Genomic DNA, 22,952 nt, shown 5'->3' on the forward strand with positions numbered 1-22,952 from the left:
CTCTCCTAGCATTTACATTAAAAAAAAAAATTATAGGCCAGATATATTAAGAGCAGAATCACTTGTTTACCTTATTATAAATTAATGTAGTATCACTTAAATAGCACAGTTAAATATAAAATATTATCTTCATAACAGCAAAACAAAGCTACCATTTCTTTTGGCCTGTTCAATTTTTGTGCGTATGTGTAAGCTAAAATTATAATGTCAGCATTGACCTTCTGACTTGTAATGTACTCAATGAGAGGTTTGTTCATCTAAACAGTTCCCTAAAGGACAAAATAAGTGGTGTCAAGTGATTAAGCACTGCTGAACATGGATAAATCATGAGGACTGCTATGGTTTTTAGTGTACCATTGGTATTTTATGTGACCCTGGGGGCTGCTTTTAGGAGTTAGTCATATAGACAGAAAAGGAGTAAGAAGACACCAGAAAAAGCAAATCAATTTGAAAAGTTCTCTTTTTGTTTCTCATCTGGTCCTAAACAACATTAGCTTTTTCAGTGGAGGAAATAAGCATGTTTTAAGGATCTCTTAGGAAGAAAAAATAATATGAAAAAACCCTCTTGAAAATAGCTTTTATTTTGTTCTCTAATTTCTTTCTCTCTGACAGTTCCTTGCCTTTCCAATTTCACTGCACCAATGGGAACAGTTCTTTCACCTGACTACCCAGAGGGATATGGAAATAATTTAAATTGCATCTGGACAATAATCTCAGACCCTGGGAGCCGGATCCATCTCTCTTTTAATGACTTTGATTTGGAATCTCAGTTTGACTTTCTTGCAGTAAAAGATGGTGACTCTCCAGATTCTCCACTGCTTGGCACGTTCACTGGTGCTGAGGTTCCCTCCCATCTTACCAGTAATGGGCATATATTACGCCTAGAATTTCAAGCTGATCACTCAATGTCAGGACGTGGATTTAACATCAGTTATAATAGTGAGTTTTTCTACTTTGCTTCATTTGAATAACATGTAGACTGTACTGTAGAATAACACAAGATTGCCTTGAAAACATATTGCATATTTAATGTTCTTGTTTTCCTGGCGCTCTCTCTCTCACGCACGATTCCAGAAAAAAAATAGAGTTGTGTATTTTAACTTTTGCTAGCCTTGAGGAGGAGGGAAATGATGGAATTAAGAAAATGTGTAGTTATCCTTATGCAGACCACTTTGGACTAGATTTGTAAGGAGCTTAGGTATCTATAGGAGCAATTTAATATGTATATATGTGTCTAGGGAGCAGAAGACCAAGGTTCTATGCACTCCCCTTATTCAAACTGAGGTTGACCTGTATTTTCTGCTTCTCATCCACATGCTAAAACCACTAGCCTGGAGATTATGTTTTATCCAGACCCCTCTCCAGTCCTCTTCTTGAAGCTGACCCAGTGGTTAGCTAGAAAGGGATTCTATATGTGGGCCAGAAGGAGGAGACTAAGCCTCAGGGAGGGTGGCTTAGTTAGATGGATGCTGGACTGCAATGGAGGGAACCCTGTTGCTAACCTGGGCCACTGTCCCAATGGGGAAGAAAACTACCCTAATGCTATGTATCCATTTAATAAAAAAATGTAAGGGGTAATGGGTCATCTTGATAGGATGGAGAGCACTGTGGGCAATGCCTGTGATGTGATGGTTAGTAGGGCTGTGTGAAGCTTTGGTTGCTGATTCGATTTGGAGGAGATTCAGCCTGATTTGGTGGCCAAATCTCTGAATCTGAATCAAATCAGGAGACCAAAATTTCCAAATCAATTGAAAGCCTCCAAATCGATTTAGAAAAGATTTGGAGGAGATTTGGGCAGTCCCTGCTTGCTGCTGCAGGTAGCTGGACCTGGGCAGTCCCTGCTCGCTGCCGCAGGGAGTTGGTGCCGGCAAGTAGGGGATGGGAAGAGGGGCTGGAGGGGGCAGGGGACCATGGGGGGGGGGGACCCTTGCCAGGCCTCATTCCTTACCTGCTCCCCCAGTCTCCTTGAGCACTCTCTGCCCCCCACCCACTCTCCCAGCTCCATCAACAGCTGCCCCACCTGGCCCCAGTGTCTTGGCACTTAAAACATTTTTTTTTTAAAGCCCCACAGTCACCAGCTGCTGCAGCAACCAAAAGAGCCTCTGGGGGATCATGGCAGAGCCCCCTCACCCCCACAGCTCTGGGCAGTGGGGGACAACAGAGATTGCCCCCTCTATCTGGCAGAATCCAGGGAGTGCAGGGCTTTTTTTTTTTTAAGTGCCAGGATGCTGGGGCCAGGCAGGGCAGCTGTTAATGGGGGTGGGAGAGCAGGTGGGGGATGGGGCCGATTTGATTTGGAGATTTGGCTGATTCAGTGGTGGCTGAGTATCCGAATCAGATTCGGCCAAATCAATTCAGGACAGTGATTCGAATCGCTGAATTGAATCACTGCCCCCCAAATTGGCTAAATCTGAAGCAAATACTAGGTGCTTCACGCAGGCCTAGCACTTGGCTGAGAAACAGGAGCTGTGGGTTCAAGGCTTTTCTCACTGAAGGTCCTAGAAGCTATTTTTCCTTATCCCTGAGCAAGTGCCCTAGCTGCTAGGCTATTGGGCTAAAACATAGGAGGTTGTTCCTTTTCCATTTTAATTTAATCAGTTATGAGTGAGGGAGAAAATTATGCCTCCATAGGTGGAAATAGAATCCACACAATGCATAAGTGCCAAAAATTGTTCTTAGCAATCAGAACTCTTGGTAGAGGTGATATCTTTTATTAAACTAGCTACCTAGTTGGTCTAATAAAAGATATCATCTCTGCCAAGATTTCTGATCGCTTTTGCCTGTAGACCAACATGGTTACAACCTTTATCCCTGAAAAATAGCTCTTAGATGGTAGGTAAGTGCCATGTGAAGCTAGAACAGGATTTTTAGCCCCTAAGTTTGGAATGATCTCTTATATTTCTGCCTGTGGGCATTTATGTAGCTGCCTGGGTCTTGAAAACACTGAACTGCTTGATATCTATCTGGCACCTAACTCCTGAAGGGAATCACAGACTAAACATTCCCCTCCTGGGGTCTGGACCTGGTAGGTGATTTCAGAGAATCCACACAAAATGCAGCCCAGAGCACTCATTTGTGACGTAAAAGACCAGCTTCAAATCTTACATCTTCCTGTTTTGGAGCAGGAACTTGATATCCCATGTCCTAGGAGAGTGCATTGAGCACTAGCCTATGGTGTATTGTAAATGGTCTCTCTCGATCTTGTGTGTTGAAGCTATTTCACTTCATAAAAAAATAACTAAATCTGTGCTGAGCCAGACAGAGAGTGAGGATGATGCTCCAGCATGATGGCCAGGTGCTTACTTGAGAGACCCAGGTTCCACTTAACTATTTAAGTATTATTTTGTTAGCAATGTCCAAGTGCTTCATATGATTCTAGACCTAAGCTTGTGTCCCGTTCCACCCCTCTCTGTTTCAGCTGACTGTAATGCTTAAAGGAGGAATGCCTTTAGATTGATCTTTAAAGGGTGCTTCCAAAATGCTACCAGATGGCTGGGCTACTACTGATCTATTGCCTTGTCCTTCTACTCCCAAGCTTCCCTTTCTCTTCATTTCATCCATATGTTTATAGAAATAAAAAATGAGATCTATGGAGAAGACATTGTCTCTTTATTGCATGCTTGAACACATCATGATAGGGCTTTCACCTTTGAGAAGGGTTCTTAGCTATCACCATATTGCAAATAAATGTATTAATATAGCTGAGGGGTTTAGGTTGTAGCCGTGTTTGTCTAAGGATATAGGTCAAAAACCCTTCGTCAGGCTAAGGAAGCTTCAGCAGTTGGTGTGTGCTCTTCCTGGATGGAAGAGCACACACCAACTACTGAAGCTTCCTTAGCCTGACGAAGGGTTTTTGAACCCGAAAGCTTGCTTAATAACTATTCTCCAACCATTTGGGTTAGTCTAATAAAAGATATCAAATTCACCCAAGGAACCTTGTCTGCCTTAGTATAGCTGAGCCCTTTGAGCACACTTTCAGTACAACAACAAGAATATTTCATAACGGGATTTTAAGTCTATTTTTCTTACTGTATTTTGTATCCTAAGCTCCCTACGTTCCACACATTTTGTGGCTTGTTTACAGACCCAATCATGTAGACAGTGGGCACATTTACATGAGATGCTTACTATGTGGTAGCTTAATAACACTGAGCAGTAACGTGCTGGTCAAAAACCATGCTAATAAACTACTGTGTGGTGTTGTTAGGCTACTGCACAGTAACCATCACAACCCCCCCTTTCCCCGCCCCCCCCCCGTACATTGGCACTGCTGTGCAGTAATTGTAGTTACTGCGCATTTAGTTAGTACTTCATTACAATAAAAGTTAAGGATGAAAATTAAATAATTTTTTTTGTGCAAAAATCTATTTGGTCTAATAAAAGATATCACCTCTACCACAAGCTGTGATTCCAGTCACTACTGTGCATTAATGACCATGTAGATGTGCCTATTGAGAAGTGCTCAGGCTTTCATTTACTCCTCTAAATAAAGGTTTAGTGCAATAAGTAAGTCCTAAAGCCGTTGTTTGAATAAATGGCTACAGGGAGAGTTCCAAAAGTCCCATACCTCAAAGATTTGCACATAATCTTTACTTAGTGGTCTACAAGCCCTTCCTGCATACCTTCCCTCTTCCCCACCCCTCATGAAATCTATGGTATTTTAAAGGTAGAAGACTCGAACAAGGTGGTTTAGGAAGTTAACTTGATACAGAACACAGCTGGGACCCCTCCACCCCCAAGGATTTTAATTGACTTGTTTACAAATCCCTCTGTGTATTTGCATTACAATACAAACGCGATACTGAATGATTAGTGCAGGAAAACATTTTTGTTAATTGTATTTTTCTTTGGGAAGTGTTGATGAAACCAGTGTTTTAATATTTCAATGTCATATAAATATAGCAGTCAAAGTAAATGTCTGGTCAGAATGGCTTTTTTAGAAGAGTACAGTTTTGGAGTTTTTTTGGTCATCATTGAGCTTAAACAATTAATAATTATGTGAATTTACTGCCTCTCTGAAGTGACACTGGTAGTGATTGCTGTCACTAATATATTGCCAAAGTGTAATTTCCCATCATTAAATTTAAGTAAGCTGACATATGTCACAGCAGCTTGCTGTATTAAGCTGCTGCTTTTGTTATTAAGGCTTTTCCCCCTTTGTTTTTTTTTCAATAGGAATTCATAGAGCTCTTTAATAAACCTTACATTTTAACAAGATTTTTACGTTACTGGGGATTGGTGGATAGATGGTTAGAGATGGATTGCTAGATTGTGTGTGTGTGTGTGTGTGTGTGTGTGTGTGTGTGTGTGTGTGTGTGTGTGTAGAGAGAGAGAGAGAGAGATTAATTTGCAGGTTCATATTTTTTCTACATCTAGATATTTTCCTTTAAAAGAAGTGTTGGAGTATACAAAACAATTATAAGTGACCGGCAGATTGTTTTGTTTTGTTTGTTTATTGTTTTTTTCTAAGTGAATTAACTCTGTTTTGGATCTCTTGAATGTGGGTCTGATTCTCCTCTTTTATTTTAGGTTTATTCCATTGGTCTTACTAGAGTAGCTATTGATTTGAGTGCAAGAATCAAGACATTTATTTTTAAGTACATAGATATGTCATGAGCTTGAGATATACCTCAGTCTGAACCCCCCCCCCCCCAAAAAAAAACAACAAACAAACACACGGTAGAAAAGGCTGCTCTCATTTTTAGGCCCCTCAGTTAGCAATTACTTAAACTAATGCGCACACTGATATCTTAATATGTGCTACTACAATTTGCATTAATATAAGAAAATATTGAGATTTTTACCTTATTTTCTGTCAACTGCATAATGAAACTGATGTATTAAAATATTATTTCAAATGCAAGGGCTTTTCTACAATTTTTTAATATTGGCTACAGTGAATCTGGGGCTAGGATGAGTGTTTGTTACAGGGGAGGTTTTGAGTAGTGCTCTGCTTAAAAAAGACAGCAACTCTAGAAAACAAGTCTCTTTTCAGCAATATCTATTGCAATCTGATAAATTACTGATATGTCCTTTCCATAATATGTGAGCATAATAGATTGTTTAAGTCCAAAGGAGTAGGAAGAGAATTCATATTAGCTTTATTCTCTCCTTTCATTTGTTAAACCCCAAAGTTAATTAAAAATATCCATTTTCTGCTAACACTTCTGCTGTGTACAACTACAATCATTTTTTAAAGTCATCAGTTGTCTCTTCTTTCTTTCTATATAATAGAATTTATTTCACAAAAACGTACAAAATGATTATTCATTGGTAAAGAAAACATAGGCTGCAAAGACACACAACAAAGCCCAAGTTTAATGAAGGAAAGGGTGGGGGCAAGGAAATTTAAAAGACTTGCAGTAAAGTATGTAAACTGTTTTGTACATAATGTTTCCAACAATCTTAGCATTGTGTGGCATATCATTTATTTTCAGAAATGAGATCTCTGTCTATTGTGTTTATTTTTACAACAGCTGTTGTGGTCTACAATAATCCTTCTGGTCTATACATTTTTTCCAGCCTATGAACAAACAAAACAATATGCCATTTCTGCATGTCTTTTTTATATAATGTAACAATGTATCTAAAGTAAATTGAAAGACTCCCAACAACTTCATAATAGACTTTGGGTTAGATTATAGAAAAATGGCATGTACAAGTGACTGACAAGAGGATAATGGAGGTTACCATATGCATTTTTCAAAGGATTTAAGTGCATAAAGATTTGGGTAGAGGGCTAGTGGAATTTTCAAAAGTGCATATGTGCTTATTCCCATTGAAATCAAAGAGAATTAGGCACCAATAACTACATCAAGTAGAGGACTTATGTATCTTAAGGACAGGCACTGTGGCGCCTAACTTGAAGAATCCGACCCCCAAAGTGGAACACAGAACCTTGGAAACCAAATCTCTGCTTCCTCTATAGTGTTAAGTGCTTCCAAACAGTATCTAAAATAATATATAGTGGCCTAGAGCAGGGGTGCTTTACCCTAGCCATTTAACCCTAGCCATTGCATCTGGCCTGCAGGGATCCCTACAGCTCTGAAAAGTTTATGGTGGGGGAGCAGTGGTAGCTGCCAAATTTCTGGCCTTGTGGGGAGCCCTGCAGACTGGAGAGAATGTTAGATAAGAGCACAGAGTTAGCCTCACTCCAGTCCAGGCGCACAGGGAACTTTCACACGTGCTGCAGGAGTCTGGCAGGGGAGCACTTGAATTAGAGTGGCTCTGAAAGTGCTCAAATTAAAATACTACTGTGTCTTGTGTATCAGCATACCTACCCTTAAAAATGACAGTGTGGTCACTTGAAATAAAACTCATTTTACAAGCTTTAGTTCAAGTGCCTCCCTTCCCCCCCACCATTTTTAAGCATGGAGACACTGATACACAAGATACAGGAGGCTGCTGGAGCACGGTAATTGCCACGCTGAAGCTGACTCGATTAATTGAGTCTGCTCCGACACGTTGGAATTCCAGCGTGTCGGAGAAGCCTCCACGCTCATGTATAGAAGCAGTGTGGGGCCCCGATCTGGCTGCATGGGACTGAGAGGACAGGTGTGGGGCCCTGATCAGCAACATAAGCTTCAAGGAAGCCACATAAAGCCCTAATCCAGCAGCACAGGGCCTTGATCTAGTTGGCAGCATAGGACTAAGGGAGTTGGAACTTGGCCTGATCCCAAAAGGCTGAACTCCACTGGACTAGAATGATTTAGGTGCCAAGCTTTTCAGTCCTAATAAAGCTAAGGAATTACAGGCTTAGAATGTTTGGCTTCTTGGTGATTTTATGTTTAAAAACGGGCAGTGATGAGACCCCTTCAAAGTTAGAGTGCAGTTGAGCAAGGTTTGCAAGATCACAATTTTGGACCTGGACACACAAATTCTACCAATGTATTAGTTTAGGAGACATGAATCCTTTTTTTTTTTTAAATCTACTGTTAAATGCTTTTGAAAATCCCACTCGGCTTCTGTCTCACTTTACAGATACCTAAGTGTCTTCTATTGAGATTAGTAAACAAGTAAGCACAAAGTCAGGTAAACTAAAAGGAGAATAAAGACCTTTAAAATTATTTTCCTAATAGGTTTAATGGACTTATATTTATAAGATTACACTTTGTGTTATATATATGTGTGTCTGCTTGAGTAGGAATTATGGGAGATAATTTGATATAATCACTTACTGCAGAATTTTTAACAATAGATATTTTTGTTTGAAATGTTTGTGAAGTTAAAATAATATATTTTTATTGTTTTGGTTAAACCTTCCTTTAATGGAAATGTAAGCTGCATGTGGACATAGTTTTTAAGGATTCAGATCTATTCTGCAGATATTGCATCTTTACTAACTGCTCCTGCCAGCTGTTGATTTCAGCTTCAAGCCAGACTGATCTGTTATATGATGTTCCTGTAGTGGATGATTAATCTAAACCTCCAATACTAACTTTTGTAGTGCTCACTTTTACTTTCTTGAGTAATAGCACATATTTAGGCATCAGGATATCATCCCATAGAGGAGAATCTACTGTTAAAACAAGCATAGTGTCGATGGTATCCTCTAGGTTGTTCACAAACAGATTGCAAGTCTAGAATGGACGAGTGTGATCATCTAGTCTATCTTCCTTTTAAACACAGGCCACAGGATTTTTTTTCTGAATTAATTCCTTTGGTCTTTTAGAATAAAATCTCAAGCTTATATTAACTTTACATCTGTGAGGCCTGAAGTATTCATTACAACTCTAGCTTTGTCTAGGTTTAGTTTCCAATTACTGGATCTTAATATATTTTAATTTTCCGAAATGTAAAGTTCATTATGAAATCTTTGTATTTGTGTAGGCATTTTGGACTCATCGATTACCCCTGAACCCTTTAACTTTCTCTTTCATAAACAAGTTAGATTGATCTAATTGATTAAGGCACATTTTCCGAGCTTTAAATAATTTATATGGTTCTTACCTGAACCGTCTCCAATGTAAGCAAAAAGTAAGTTAATACACCTTTAAAAAGTATATTTCACTGGTACAATTATTTTTATCTACCAAATTTATAATCACACTGGATTAATTTGATGGTATTTTTCCCTATAAATTCATTTTGATAGCTATGAATTATATTCCATTCTTCAATCTTGTATCAATCAAGTGTCATATCAACCATTCTTTTATTTTACAAGGGACATCTGGCCTATAATTATCCAGATCATTCTATTTTTCCTTTTTCAGCATGACCCATATTCAATTATTTCCAGTTTTCTGGACCTCCCCCCATTGTTCAAAAACGTACTGACACTAAAAATGACTGAGACAGACAACTTTGGCTAGACCTTTCAAAACTCTTGAATGCAAGTTATTTAAACATGCTAATTTAAACGTCTAACTTTAGAAACTGCTGTTTGCCATCTTTTTTCATTAACATTGGAACTGAAAGATCTTCATCATCTTACACTAAAATGTCAAATATAGAAATATAGAACCAAAATATTTATTGAAAACTTCTGAACTGTCTGCACTTGTATTAAGATTTTTACCATGTCCATCATATAATAGAAAACAGCACTGTTAAGATTCTCTTGGTTTGTTCATTTTTCATACTTTTCCAAATATGTAAAAAAAACAAAACAAAACAAAAAACCCTCCTAAATCATGTCTGGTTTGCTCCATTCCACTATAGCAGAGTGGAAAACATAAGGAATGCCAGACCTTTTGGGGAATATTTTTCTTAGTGAAAGATGCAAAAATTAGAACATGTACCTAAGTGCTGTCTTTTTGTTCAGACCTGGGGTTTATAATAACAATGTCTCATTTGAAGTTAGTAAGAAAAAAAATATCAGTTGATCTTTTCACTTAAAAGTATGGACTGTATATACTTTTCTGAGGAAAGAATAAACATCTATTTTACTTCTAGGAGACAACATATCTGAATTAATGAGTATTTGAATGCCATCTCCATTGTCGTGCATCCCCACAGCATTTAACTATATTATAATCTACAGGATGTACAGTATTTTCCTAGTAAAAAATGTGTTCATTTGAATGATGTGCTATTTCTTGCTTCACTTTAGCTTTCAGCATGATTACAAGGCAACACCCAAGAAATCTTATTACTAAATTAATCAGATAGTTGCCTAAATAAAGCAAAAATATAGTATTAAAAGTAGAATTGCCCCACACATCTTTAATTTATGAAAATTACATAAATGGAAACAATTAACTTCTGGCTGAAGTTCTGGCAGCCTTGCCTCACTAGATTCAGTTTTCCTTGTAGTTGTTTAAAACACATAAGTGACATTTTTTACTTGTATTTAGAGATGGTCAAAGTAGAGAGAACTCTTCCAGTTTTTAAAGGTATCTTCATTTGAAAAATTGTTTTGTGGTGATATATCGTGCAGTCATAAATGTATACCCCTCAAAGAGAAAATACATTTGTATAATTGAGTAAAATATGTGATGGAAGATGCAATATTAGATCTCTCTAAAAAAAAAAAAAATGCAGCAATTTTTGCAAATATTTTTCATTTGAATATGGTCTGAAGATTTTTACTTCCATTGGGTTTGTTCAGTGAGGTCATTTGGACAACCCAGTTTCATGAGCAAAAATATCTGTGTGAAGTAGGTTTCAAGGTTACCTGTGTGTATATTCATTCACTCACGAAAAGGACAAAAAGAATGTGAGAGCAAAGTAGTGTGATTTATCTGACCAATTACAAATAGGCAATAAATTTGAATAGCAAATACTGACAGCAAACTTTCCATGATAAATCCATGCAGTACGAAACTTACAAAAAATATTCCATTAAGAATGCATTTTAAAAAGCTGAGATTATTTTATTGGCATCTTTTAATAGAGGGGTAGGGGAGAACGGCAAAATAGGTGAGAGAAATTGTTGCATATTGTTCCATGAATTCTAGTCTGTTGTGCTGGCCATGCATTGGCAGCCTTATACTCAATCACAAAGTGTTCTATCAAGCTAATTTAGTGGAATTTCTTTATCAATGAGTCACGTTGCTCAATTTTATACCATTAAACTGTGTAATGCCACAAGGGTCATCTCTTTAACAAATATTCTGGCACCTCTACCAAATCTCCTCTTTCTTTATGCATAGGCAAATATGTAAAGTAACAAATTACTGGCACAGCTAGCCACAAAAGATAAACTAATTTCAAAAGAAATCAGTGCTTGTTTAATTGTAAAAGGTGTGTGTATTACCCTTTCACATAAAGGAAAGCCAAAAATAATAAGTGTGCATCTTCCTATTTATTGTTATGAGGATAGTTTTGCCCTCCTCTGGACTTTGTGTGCATGCGCTTGCATACGTGTGGCTTTGTTCCTTCAAATCTCAGTTTATTCAGTAACAAAAATAATGGGTTGTCTTTATTGTATCATGTGGACATGGACAGAGAAATTACTTTCCTTTTATCATTTTCCTACAATTTTTTTTTTTTATTTCTTGCAAAGATATCTCCTAACTTTGAAATTCAAGGGTGTTTATATACTAGAGAGTTTTACAGTTTTAACTATACTAATAATTAAAATCATAGTTGTACAAATATAGCTGTTTGGGAAACAAGCTAAGTTTATTAAGATCAAGTACACTTACGTTAGTATAACAGAGGCCATACACAAATTCATACTGGTATGCATTACTAATATACAGGTATACACTACTAATACATGCAAGTATTGTCAAAAATATTTAAGAAGTGGCTAATTTCAGCTAGAAATCCCAGGAATGGCATGTGATTGCCCTTTCTAGCGGAATAAATCCTCTAAAAATGTCAGCCTATTCAAGGCTTAATTACATTTCTTATCTTGTGCTATTATTTATTTATTTATTTATTTCCCACCTCTTTTGTTTCTGTTTCAAAGCATTTGGACATAATGAGTGTCCTGATCCTGGAGTACCAATCAATGCACGGCGTTTTGGTGACAACTTTCAATTGGGGAGTTCAATTTCTGTCATTTGTGAAGAAGGATTTATTAAAACACAAGGAACTGAAACAATTACTTGCATACTGATGGATGGAAAAGTAATGTGGAGTGGGCCTATTCCTAAGTGTGGAGGTATGTGAACTTTCCGCTTTTAGATTCCTGGTAATTTATTGTAACTTATTTTAATCTGTTTATTGGGTGACCCAATTGCACATTGTACATGTGCAATTAGCACATAGCAATAAACTCCAGTACAATTCACCCCAGAGTTTATTGCTCCCAGGCACAGCATTTACATGTATGCCTAGAACCACAGGCAATGAACCAGGGCAGAGCAGCCTCAGCTGCCATGGGGCCCCGGGGGTTGGCCTGCCAGCCTGGCACTGCTCCACACTGGCTCAACGTGCTGCACAGGGGCGGGCTAGGGCACAAGGGTGCTACTGTGTGTGGCTAGTTGACAGGCAGTCCCCTACACTTTAGCACCCTCAGGCCCCAGCGAGACCTGTTCATTGTCTACACGTGTTTCAGTGCACATAGTTACTCCTCTGTAGGGTAGTACTTGTCTCCAGACAGTACTATACTACAGCAAAGTTAATTTACTGCACCATAATACAGGTACACATGAGGACAGTGGCACTTTACTGAGGAGCTAGTTAGTCAACTCTGCAGTAAAGCATACTTGTAGAAACACACATAAAGTAAAATCCACAGTTGGGCCCAGGTCCAAGACATTTAATTCACTTAAGCAAACTTAGAGGCCCAATTGTGGGGCTTAGTGATACAAAAGCTGTTCTGTGCACAGGAGCGATTTTGTTCTTCCTATTTTCTAGCTATTAAAAAAAAAATTACAGTTGGTGTCTCTCATGCAATTTTCTCCAAAATTTGTTTGAGGAAATCTTTGGTGGAAGACTTAAATTTGCTTATACAAACAAGCAGCAGAAATGTGCTAATAAGGTGCAAATATGGATAATAAATGCAAAGTACCCCTAGTAACTTATTCAAATATACTTTTTTTTCCCTTCTGGCAAGTTGTTTACATTTTTATTAAATGTAAAGTTATTTAATTTTTCTTAAAGAATGAGTTACTATTGAAACAAACAAACAAAATACCCCACAAGACCGACAAACAACAAGAAAACTCCCCCCCACTGAAAGCATAGTTTGATAATGATAATAGCCATATGTTAGGAGATTACCATATTTAAGGGTAAGATTATACTTTGCACATATGAGTACATGTTAACTCTAAGGAATGTTAGCTGGTGTTAAAGCTAGCATGTGCTGTGCATAATCACAAGTTAAGGATTAATACCCTCACTAACATAGAGTACTTGGACCTGTCACTGGTGGGCTGTGGGCAGGACTGTGGCTAGGAACTTCTGACTGAGGGGCAGTTGGGCCAGCATAGGAGTGATCCATATGATGGGGGATCTGGGGGTGGAAGGGGAAATTTTGTGGGGCAGGGAGGTGGCAGCCCAGCAGCTCCCCATCCAGCTATCCACTGCCTGTTTTCCCATCTACTCCTACCTCCCTGCCCTCTTCCCCTGCTCCTCCCTCACATACCTCCTTGTACCAATTCATCCCTTTCCTCTCCCTCCCCACTCAACCCCTTCCCCTTTTATCTCCTGCCTGATTCTCCCCAGTTGTCAGTCCAGGGCCATAAAATCCTGGATGAAAACCTGTCCATCCAGAAACAGTGCTTCCTGGGATACATGAGGACTGTAAATTAGTGGTTTTATCCCAGATTAGAAACCAGAAGTTAATTGAACTCAAACTGGGTAGCACAGCTCAAAAATAATCCTCACCTGAAGTGGCATAACTTTAATATGCGTAAAGGGCATTTAGCACTTGTTAATGAGGTGTAATATGTGATTGTTCAGATTTTAAATGCTCTTAAAATCAAGTTATTGCAACGTGTAATCTCACCCTAATGTTCTGACTTTGTATTTAATTTATTTTAACAGGGAGTTTATACTGGTCATTAATTCTAAAGATGGCATGAAAGGAAAGAAATCTGATTATTGTTTTTTCCTTGTGTTTGATACAACATTAAAACATGTCATAGCGACCTGACATCATTAACATTTTTGACCAAGTTTGTTGCCATTGTAAATGGGTAGAATCCCGGTAAAATGAAGATTCATTCATTTAAAAGCAGCAAAAAAAAAAAATGGCTACTTATTTGGACTGATCCAGGTGTTAATATCATTTGCTGTACCTAATTTTAAGTCCACCAATTACATTTTTTCTATGTATGTTTACCTTGAAATTTCAGTTGGACAATATATTTGTTTACTTTGCAGTCTAATCTGTTGGGAAATGTTTCTGTGAGCTGTTAAGATCTGAAGAGTCTACTTTGGTGGCATTTGCATATCATATGTGGGGGGAATGCCTTAAATCCCCTGCAAGACTCACAGGATTATTGATGCTTAATAACAAAATGCTTGTAAAGCAATTTGAACTGTTAAGATAAAAAAAATGACAACATAGGAATGTGCACATGAAAAGATATCTTGCTCATTTGATATTTGATATTTATAGAAAATAAACACAGAAGTAGGAAAGGCAATTATCTTGATCCCCATTCTATAATAATGCATATATGAAAAATAAAGCCAAATAGCTCCAAAAGCAGAATGTCCTGGCATTGATGGACTGACAGAGAAGTGACAGTTATAGTAATCACTAGGGATCCTGGTTTTCTCAGATAAAAAAACCACAAATTTTCCCTGGGTGATAGCGATCATCGCTTGCTGGAATTCATCATCCAGCACAGGGTGTCAAGGGCCTGCAGCAAGGCAGTAGCCCTAGACTTCAAGACAGCCAACTTCAACGAGTTAAGGAGATTGGTGGGAGGGGTGCTGGGGTTCTCGAGGGCAGGGGAACTCAGTGCCCAAGATGAGTGGTCGTTCCTTAAGGAGACGAAACTCAGGGCCCAAGAGGTGACAATCCGAACAAGAAGCAAGGGGGGCAAGAGTGCCCAAAAGCCTCCCTGGATCACCAAGGAAGTCTGGGGATGCCTGGTTGCCAAAAAGGTGGCATACACCCGGTGGAAGGGGGGGATTATCTCCAAAGAAGAGTATACCTCCACTGTTCGGGCCTGTAGGGGGGCTGTTAGGAAAGCTAAGGCAGACATAGAGCTAAGACTAGCGTCCAGGATGAAGGATAATAAACCACCGTGATTCAAGACGGACTTGAGGGGAACGCCCTAAGACCTAAGGTTGAGGAGGACTGGGTTAGAGTGCTTCTGGAGGGGCTGGAAGTGTTCAAGTCAGCAGGCCCAGATGCTTTCCACGCCAGAGTGCTGAGGGAGCTAGCAGGGGTTATTTCAGGGCCCTTGGCATGGCTTTACGAGTGCTCGTGGTGCTCGGGCCAGGTGCCAGATGATTGGGAGATAGCCAATGTAGTCCCCATCTTTAAGAAAGGGAGGAGGGAGGACCTGGGCAACTATAGGCCCCTCAGTCTTACCTCAATCCTGGGGAAACCCTTTGAGAAGATCATCAAGGAGCACATCTGTGATGGGCCGGCATCAGGGGTGATGCTGAGGGGCAACCAGCACGATTTCATTAGGGGCAGGTCATGTCAGACCAACCTGATTGCCTTTTATGATCAGGTCACAAAAGCATTGGATGCAGGTGTTGCCGTGGATGTAGTCTTTCTGGACTTCAGCAAGGCCTTTGACACTGTCTCTCACCCCATCCTCATTAAAAAACTAGGCGACTGTGGCATCGATGTCTACACGGTCAGATGGATTGCTAATTGGCTGAAGGGTCATACTCAGAGGGTGGTGGTGGACGGGTCATATTCAACCTGGGGGGAAGTGGGCAGCGGAGTCCCCCAGGGCTCAGTCCTTGGGCCCGCACTGTTCAATTTCTTTATCAGTGATTTGGACGATGGGGTGAAAAGCAACCTGTTCAAATTTGCTGATGATACCAAAATCTGGGGTGAGGTGGGCACGCTAGTAGGGTGGGAAAGACTGCAGAAAGATCTGGATAGGTTGCAAGGGTGGGCTGACAAAAACAGGATGCGTTTCAATACGGACAAGTGCAGGGTGCTGCACTTGGGCAGTAGTAACCGGCAGCACACTTATAAGATGGGAAACTCCTTCTTGAGAGCGTGGAGGCAGAAAGGGATCTTGGAGTCATCACTGACTCCAAGATGAACATGGGCAGACAATGCGAGGTCACAGTCGGCAGGGCTAACCAGACCCTATCGTGCATCCATAGGTGCATCTCAAGTAGGGCCAAGGAGGTGATCCTCCCCCTCTACGTGACACTGGTCAGGCCGCAGCTGGAATACTGTGTCCAGTTCTGGGCGCCCCACTTCAAGAGGGATGTGGACAACATTGAGAGGGTCCAGAGGAGGGCCACCCGCATGATCCGGGGACAGCAAGGCAGACCCTATAATGAGAGGCTACAGGACCTGAACCTGTTCAGCCTTCACAAGAGAAGGCTGAGGGGGGACCTGGTGACCATCTATAAACTCACTAGGGGGACCAGAAGGGTTTGGGGGAGACCTTGTTTCCCCTAGCGCCCCCCGGGATAACAAGGAATAACAGCCACAAGTTGTTGGAGAGTAGGTTTAGATTAGACATCCATAAGAACTACTTCACAGTTAGGGCGGCTAGGATCTGGAACCAGCTTCTAAGGGAAGTGGTGCTGGCTCCTACCCTGGGGGTCTTTAAGAAGCAGCTCGATGCCTACATGGCTGGGGTCACTTGAGCCCAGTTTCTCTCCTGCCCAGGCAGGGGGTCAGACTTGAAGATCTTCAAGGTCCCTTCTGACCCTACTTCTATGATTCTATGAAATTCTCTAATGAAAAATCTCAAATCCTCTGACAAAAACCCCAAAATCTGTTATTAAAATTAAAAGCTCCCTGCAGCACCCACCAGCCCTGCTGGTGCCACTCTCTACCCCCAAAGCCCCCACAGTACTGCTAGTGCCTTTCACAGCCCCCACAACAGCATCCTCCTCTACTCATGCCTCTTGCCTCGCACCCACAGCCCCTGCCCCCAGTTGCCAGGGCTATGGGGCCAGGGACCCAAGCCTGCAGCTCCCTGCCCTCAACAGCAGGCATATGCAGCAGAAGCAGCATGGAGCAGTCTCCCCCACTGCTGCTGCCTGCTGGGGTGGGGGTGGGGCCAGCTCCTGGCTCCCTCCAGCCCTGCTGGTGCCCCCTCCAGCCATGACCTGCAGCCCCCCAGCCCTGCCAGAAGGGCCGCCTGCAAGCCCCACTTACCTCAGGCTCCTGGAGAAGAGGGAGGCTGAGCTGAGCAAAGAGGAGCTGTGGCTGAGTGAGCACCTCAGGCCCCGCCCTTCCCTCCCCCTCCCGGCAAGGCTGGGGTTTCCCGCCCTGTTTTCAAACAGCTTTTTCAGGCTGGAGCTCAAAAAGCCTGCAGAGCTCTTTGCAAAAGTAGGGAATCCATGGGTTTCTCTGCTAAAAAGAGAAATCTGTGTTTTCTCTGTTAAAAAGGGGAAATCCATGGTTTACTCTGTTTCTCCACGGGGAACGGAAAACCTGGATCCCTGGTACACTGGGCTACTGAAGCTACACTGAAGCTACTACTACTTCTTCTGAGCAAATCCAATGAGAAGATACTGATGAATACATTCTAATACTTCAGTGTAGATCTGTGAGCTTTAACAGCCAGGCTTCAAACAAGATATGGTTTAGAATCAATACTGCTTGACAAACCAATACAAGCCAAACTGACATGAGCAGAAGTGATCCAAATACAGAATCATAGGAAAGTAGGGTTGCGCAAGGCAGGATCATCCCTGACTAAATCATCCCAGCCAAGTGTCTGTCTAACCTGCTCTTGAAATTTCCAGGGACAGAAATTCCTTTGTTTCTCTAATTAGCATCTTCCAGTGCTTCACCCTTGTAATCAGAAAGAATAGAATACTGCCCGATTACATCATTGGCAATGTTTGTTCAGCTTTTAGCAGTCCACTCGCACATCAGGCAGACCCACAAGTTTGCATTACTGAAGTATTCTGCATTGTGTGTTTATTTCCTGTTATATTAGAAAATAGGACCTTCTGCTTTTGGAGCTATTTATCTTTAAAAGTATTTATGAACTGGGACCTACCTATCTTTAGAGCTGACTGGAATGCAGAGTACTTTGCCCCTGCTATCCACAGTAGTGCTTCTGCTCCACAAGCCCTCAGCAATGCAGCTCATTCCTGGTGAAAATAAAAATAAGTCCAAGTCTTGCCACTTCTAAAGTTCAGTGTTATTCACATGTCCTTGTACCAGGCTGTCAAAACTAACAGTAGAGAGAGAAATGGCATGATGACCTGGCTACATCTCCTTGTTTGTTGAAATAGCAAAACTGATAAAGAAAATGGTAAATGAGTTCCAATGACTTCATTGGGAGCTTTTTTGAAAATCAGGTAATCTGTTCTGGTCTCCAAATTTTAACTTAGAAAACTATATTCCACATGTTTTTTAAAACAAAGCTTGGAATAGGTCTTCATTAGATAGCAAGCCTTGTAACGAATTTTAATGCCATTATGTATTTTCATGCATCCTCCTCATCCAGTTTATTTGCCATGGTAAAATATTACTTGAATTAGTAGCATCATTATATACAGATGGATTAGTTTCATTAGTTAAATTTCATCATATGCTTTTAACGGTTTTGCTGATTAGGGTTGAGTTGCTGAATTTGGGCCTGCGAATATTTTCACTGTAGTGAACTGTCAGTTTAGCAGTGTAAGCAACACAAGACCAGGTAGTGGCAAATAGAAGTCATTGTTCATCGTACAGTTCCATTCTACTTTTATATCCTTTTTTTGCCCCATGATAGAAATAATATCTCTCCTTCATTCTCTCTTCTTGAATTATTTCCTTGCTGTCCCTCTTTTCCCTGACTATACATTTGTTTCCCTTTCTGTTCCTTCTTCTTCCCACTTCATAGTTTCATAGTTGGTAGAGTCAGAAGGGACCTGAGCAGATCATCAAGTCTGACCCCCTGCCATGGCAGGAAAGAGTACTGGGGTCAAATGACCCTGGCAAGGTGTTCATCCAGCCTCCTTTTAAAGACCCCAAGGGTAGGAGCCAGCACCACTTCTCTTGGAAGTTGGTTCCAGATCCTAGCCGCCCTGACAGTGGAGTAACACCTCCTGATGCCTAGCCTGAATCTACCGTCTGTCAGCTTGTGACCGTTATTTCTTGTCACTCCTGGTAGTGCTCAGGGAAACAGGGACTCTCCCAATGCCTGCTGGTCCCCCCTGACTAGTTTGTAAATGGCCACTAAATCCCCACTCAGCCTTCTCTTGTAGAGGCTGAACAGATTCAGTTCCCTTAGCCTCTCCTCATAGGCTGCTGACTCCTGATCATGTGGGTGGCCTTCCTCTGGAGCCTCTCCATGTTGTCCACATCCCTCCTGAAGTGCGGTGCCCAGAACTGGATGCAGTACTCCAACTGCAGCCTGACCAGTATCACATAGATGGGGAGGATCACCTCCTTGGACCTGCTTGAGATGCATCTGTAGATGCATGACAAGGTGCAGTTGGCCTTCCTGACTGCATCCCACACTGTCGACCCATGTTCATTTTGGTATCAGTAATGACTCCAAAATCCTTTTCTGCCTCTGCTTTAAGGAGAAGGGAGTTCCCCAGCCTGCAGGTATGCTGCTGGTTCTTCATCCCCAGGTGCAGTACCTTGCACTTGTCAGTATTGAAACCCATCCTGTTCTCATCCGCCCACCATTGTAACCTGTCCAGGTCTGATTGCAGTCTATTTCTCCCTTCTAGCGTGCCCACTTCTCCCCACATCGTAGTGTCATCTGTGAATTTGAACAGGGTGCTATTTACACCCCCGTCCAAGTCTCTGATGAAGATTTTGAACAGCGCAGGCCCAAGGACAAAGCCCTGTGGAACCCCGCTGCCCACATCCCTCCAGGTCAAATAAAAACCATCCACCACCACTCTCTGGGTGCAGCCCTCCAGCCAACTAGTAATCCATTTGATTGTGTAGGTAATGACACCACAGTCTCCTAGTTTTTTAATGAGAATGGGGTGAGAGACAGTGTCGAAAGCCTTCCTAAAGTCCACTGCAACACCTGCGTCTAAGGATTTTGTGACCTGGTCATAGGAGGCCACCAGGTTGGTCTGGCAGGACCTGCCTCTAATGAACCCACATTGGTTGCCCCTAAGCATAATCTCCCCTTCTGGACCCTCGTGGACATGTGCCAGGATAATTCTTTCAAAGAGCTTACCCAGGATCGAGGTACGACTAACTGGCCTATAGTTTCCTGGGTCCTCCTTCCTCCCTTTTTTGAAAATGGGAACCACATTGGCCCTTTTTCAGTCCTCTGGCACTGTGCCAGAGCACCATGGGTGCTTGTAAAGCCGTGCCAAGAGTCCTGCAATGACCTCTGCTAAATCCCTCAGTACTCTGGGGTAGAGATCGTCAGAACCTGCTGATTTAAATATGTCCAGTCCCTCCAGAAGTTCCCTGACTAGGTCCTTACTGACCCTAGGCCTGGGTATGCCTCCCCTGGGGCCTTTGGGGGTCCTAGTGGGGGGAGTGACCTGGTCCCTGCTCAGAAAAATGGAGGCAAAGAAATTATTAAATAGGTTAGCTTTGCTGTCTGGTGTGACGACCAGATTTCCTAGCGTGTCCTGCAGAGGCCCCACATTACCCGGTACTTTCTTTTTACACCCTATGTATTTAAAAAAGGACTTCTTGTTGTCCTTGATCTGGGTAGCTTGTCCCAGTTCCATCTCTGCCTTCGCCTTCCTGACCGCCCCCCTACAGCCCCGAGCAACAGAGGTATAGTCCTCCTTGGTGATGGCCCCTGCCTTCCATTGGGTGTACACCTCCTTGTTAGCTAGAAGACATTCCCGGATGCTTTTGGTGAGCCATGGGGGCTTTTGCGCCCTCTTGCCCGCTTTGGTCCGAGTTGGGATTACCTCCCTTTGGGCTTGGAGGATTATCTCTTTAAGGAACGATCACTCTTCTTGGACACCCAACTCCCCTCCCCTCCAGGACCTCAGTGCCTCACCGACTATTCTCCTTACCTCATTGAAATCCACCTTCCTGAAGTCCAGGGCTGCTGCCTTGCTGCAGGTCTTTCTCATCTTGTGCTGGATAGTGAATTTCAGCAGGCGATGAACGCTGCCGCCCAGGTGGTTGAGCACCTGCAGACCCCTCACCAGGTCGTCACCCGTGTTCAGGACCAGATCCAACAAGGCGTCTTCCCTGGTGGGGCTGTGCACCTCCTGGGTTAGATGGAGATCCGGTATCTCAGCTAGGAACCTACGTGAGTGGTCAGACCTGGCTGACTGCTCTTCCCAGCAGATGTCTGGAAAGTTCAGGTCACCCTTGATGACCACGTCCTTTGACCTATCTGCCTCCGTGAGCTGACTTAAGAATTCCCTTCTCTGAAGTATGTGATTGAATGAAGAATACTGCATAATTTGTCTAGTATAATCAAGATGGTAACAAGGGTGACTGGGTCACATGGATATATTATTTGGATATAATAATATAATTATTATAATAATAATTATTATAATAAAATATATATTATTTGGATATAATAATATATGGGTATATTATTTGGATTTTTTTTTTTTAATTTCCCTGCATCTAACTATTCATTTTACAAACTGTGTAACTATTTGTAATAGATACTAACCTTAAAAAGTTTATTTAATTCAGTGCACTCATTGATGTTCTCATTAAGCACTGGCAGTAATTCTTTGATTATGTTAATCATACATAAGCAGTACTGTCACTTTGATCTATTATGCAGTTTGTGTAGCTAGACGACACTACCAGTGAAAATAAAAACTGGTACATTCATTGGTCTATGGAGAAGCTGAATTAATCTGGAAATATTTAAAAATGCTTAGCTGTATGCAAGACCGTCTGATCAAAGGGTAATCTGAGGCACTGATTGGGACATTCATTTGAATCCTGGATATTAGGGTTCCCTTTGATAGATTTGAATTGGATTTATTCACTAGTTGCAAAATTAGATATATTTTTAGAAGTGAAGTTACAGATTAAAAACAAACAAGAAGTAGCTTTAAAAACAGAATTTTATAGCCAGCAGTACAGCTGGTTTAGTTTGATAAGCTGATATGTTAATTAATCAGAGTTCACAAAAGAATATTAGTGTTCAGTATTAATCAGTTCAGTATATATGATTGATGACTGACTGTATATAGTTATGAAATATAGGGTGAAATCTAATCTACTTGCATAAAACCCATCCTCTCTGCAGGTGACATATAGAAGGATCATAAATACAAATTTCACTCCTAAAACAGAGCTAGTGAGTAAGACTGATATGAAGGCTTTCTGCTTAGATTTCTATCTGCTTTCTCAGCATTTGAGCTGAAAATGCAGCCATAGTTCAACTATATCCATTGTTCAGAGGGTTGGGGCAATTAGAATCATACAGATATGGGACCCCTTGGCTCCTGTCACAAAAGGAGCGTGTAAGATTTTGCCAGCTTGATTGAATGGCAATTGCATCCATGACTTTCTAATTTAGGCTTCATTGATATAGAGTGCTTGTCATGCTCCTCTGCAATCTGGTCGAGTAGGCTCTTTAAAAAAGAGCTGATGATGTGAACCTATAGAAACTCCATTGCTAGTCAGTTCTGACCCCAGATGTTTACCAACTGTTGGTATCTGTTAGCATTTGGTTTAACTCATACCCACATACTGGCAGTTTTTGGCTCATCCCCTCCTAATTATCATGCATGGAAATAAATAGGGATTTATTAAAGTTTGTTTAAGGATTTTGATGTTTGGCATGGGTTCTTGTTTGAGTGAGAAGAGTTTGGCTGATGACAGCTTCCATTAATGATATACATCTAGGGTATTCTGTTTTCCTTTGTACATCTAAATGGCAGTTTTCTAGCTAGTTACCTGTGTGTTTTTGACTCTCTCTCTCTGCCATGGATGTGTAAGTAAGTGCCTACCTATAGAGCAAGTACGCACAGTAGTTATATATCTACTGGTATCTACAAGTATCACTAGTCAGTTATATATTCAGCTCTGTGCC

General features: G+C 41.2%; 1 protein-coding gene across 1 annotated transcript in view; it reads left to right on the forward strand.

Annotated features, from left to right (window-relative positions):
• CSMD3 (CUB and Sushi multiple domains 3) overlaps positions 1–22,952 on the forward strand; it is a 1,325,501-nt gene that overhangs the window by 764,930 nt on the left and 537,619 nt on the right. The window contains exons 15-16 of the mRNA XM_014603846.3: positions 613–939; positions 11,861–12,055. Of these exons, the coding sequence (XP_014459332.1) occupies positions 613–939; positions 11,861–12,055 (522 nt within the window). The remainder of the gene's footprint in view (positions 1–612; positions 940–11,860; positions 12,056–22,952) is intronic.

Source organism: Alligator mississippiensis, chromosome 3 (genome assembly GCF_030867095.1).
Source record: "Alligator mississippiensis isolate rAllMis1 chromosome 3, rAllMis1, whole genome shotgun sequence".
NCBI classification, from domain to species: Eukaryota; Metazoa; Chordata; order Crocodylia; family Alligatoridae; genus Alligator; species Alligator mississippiensis.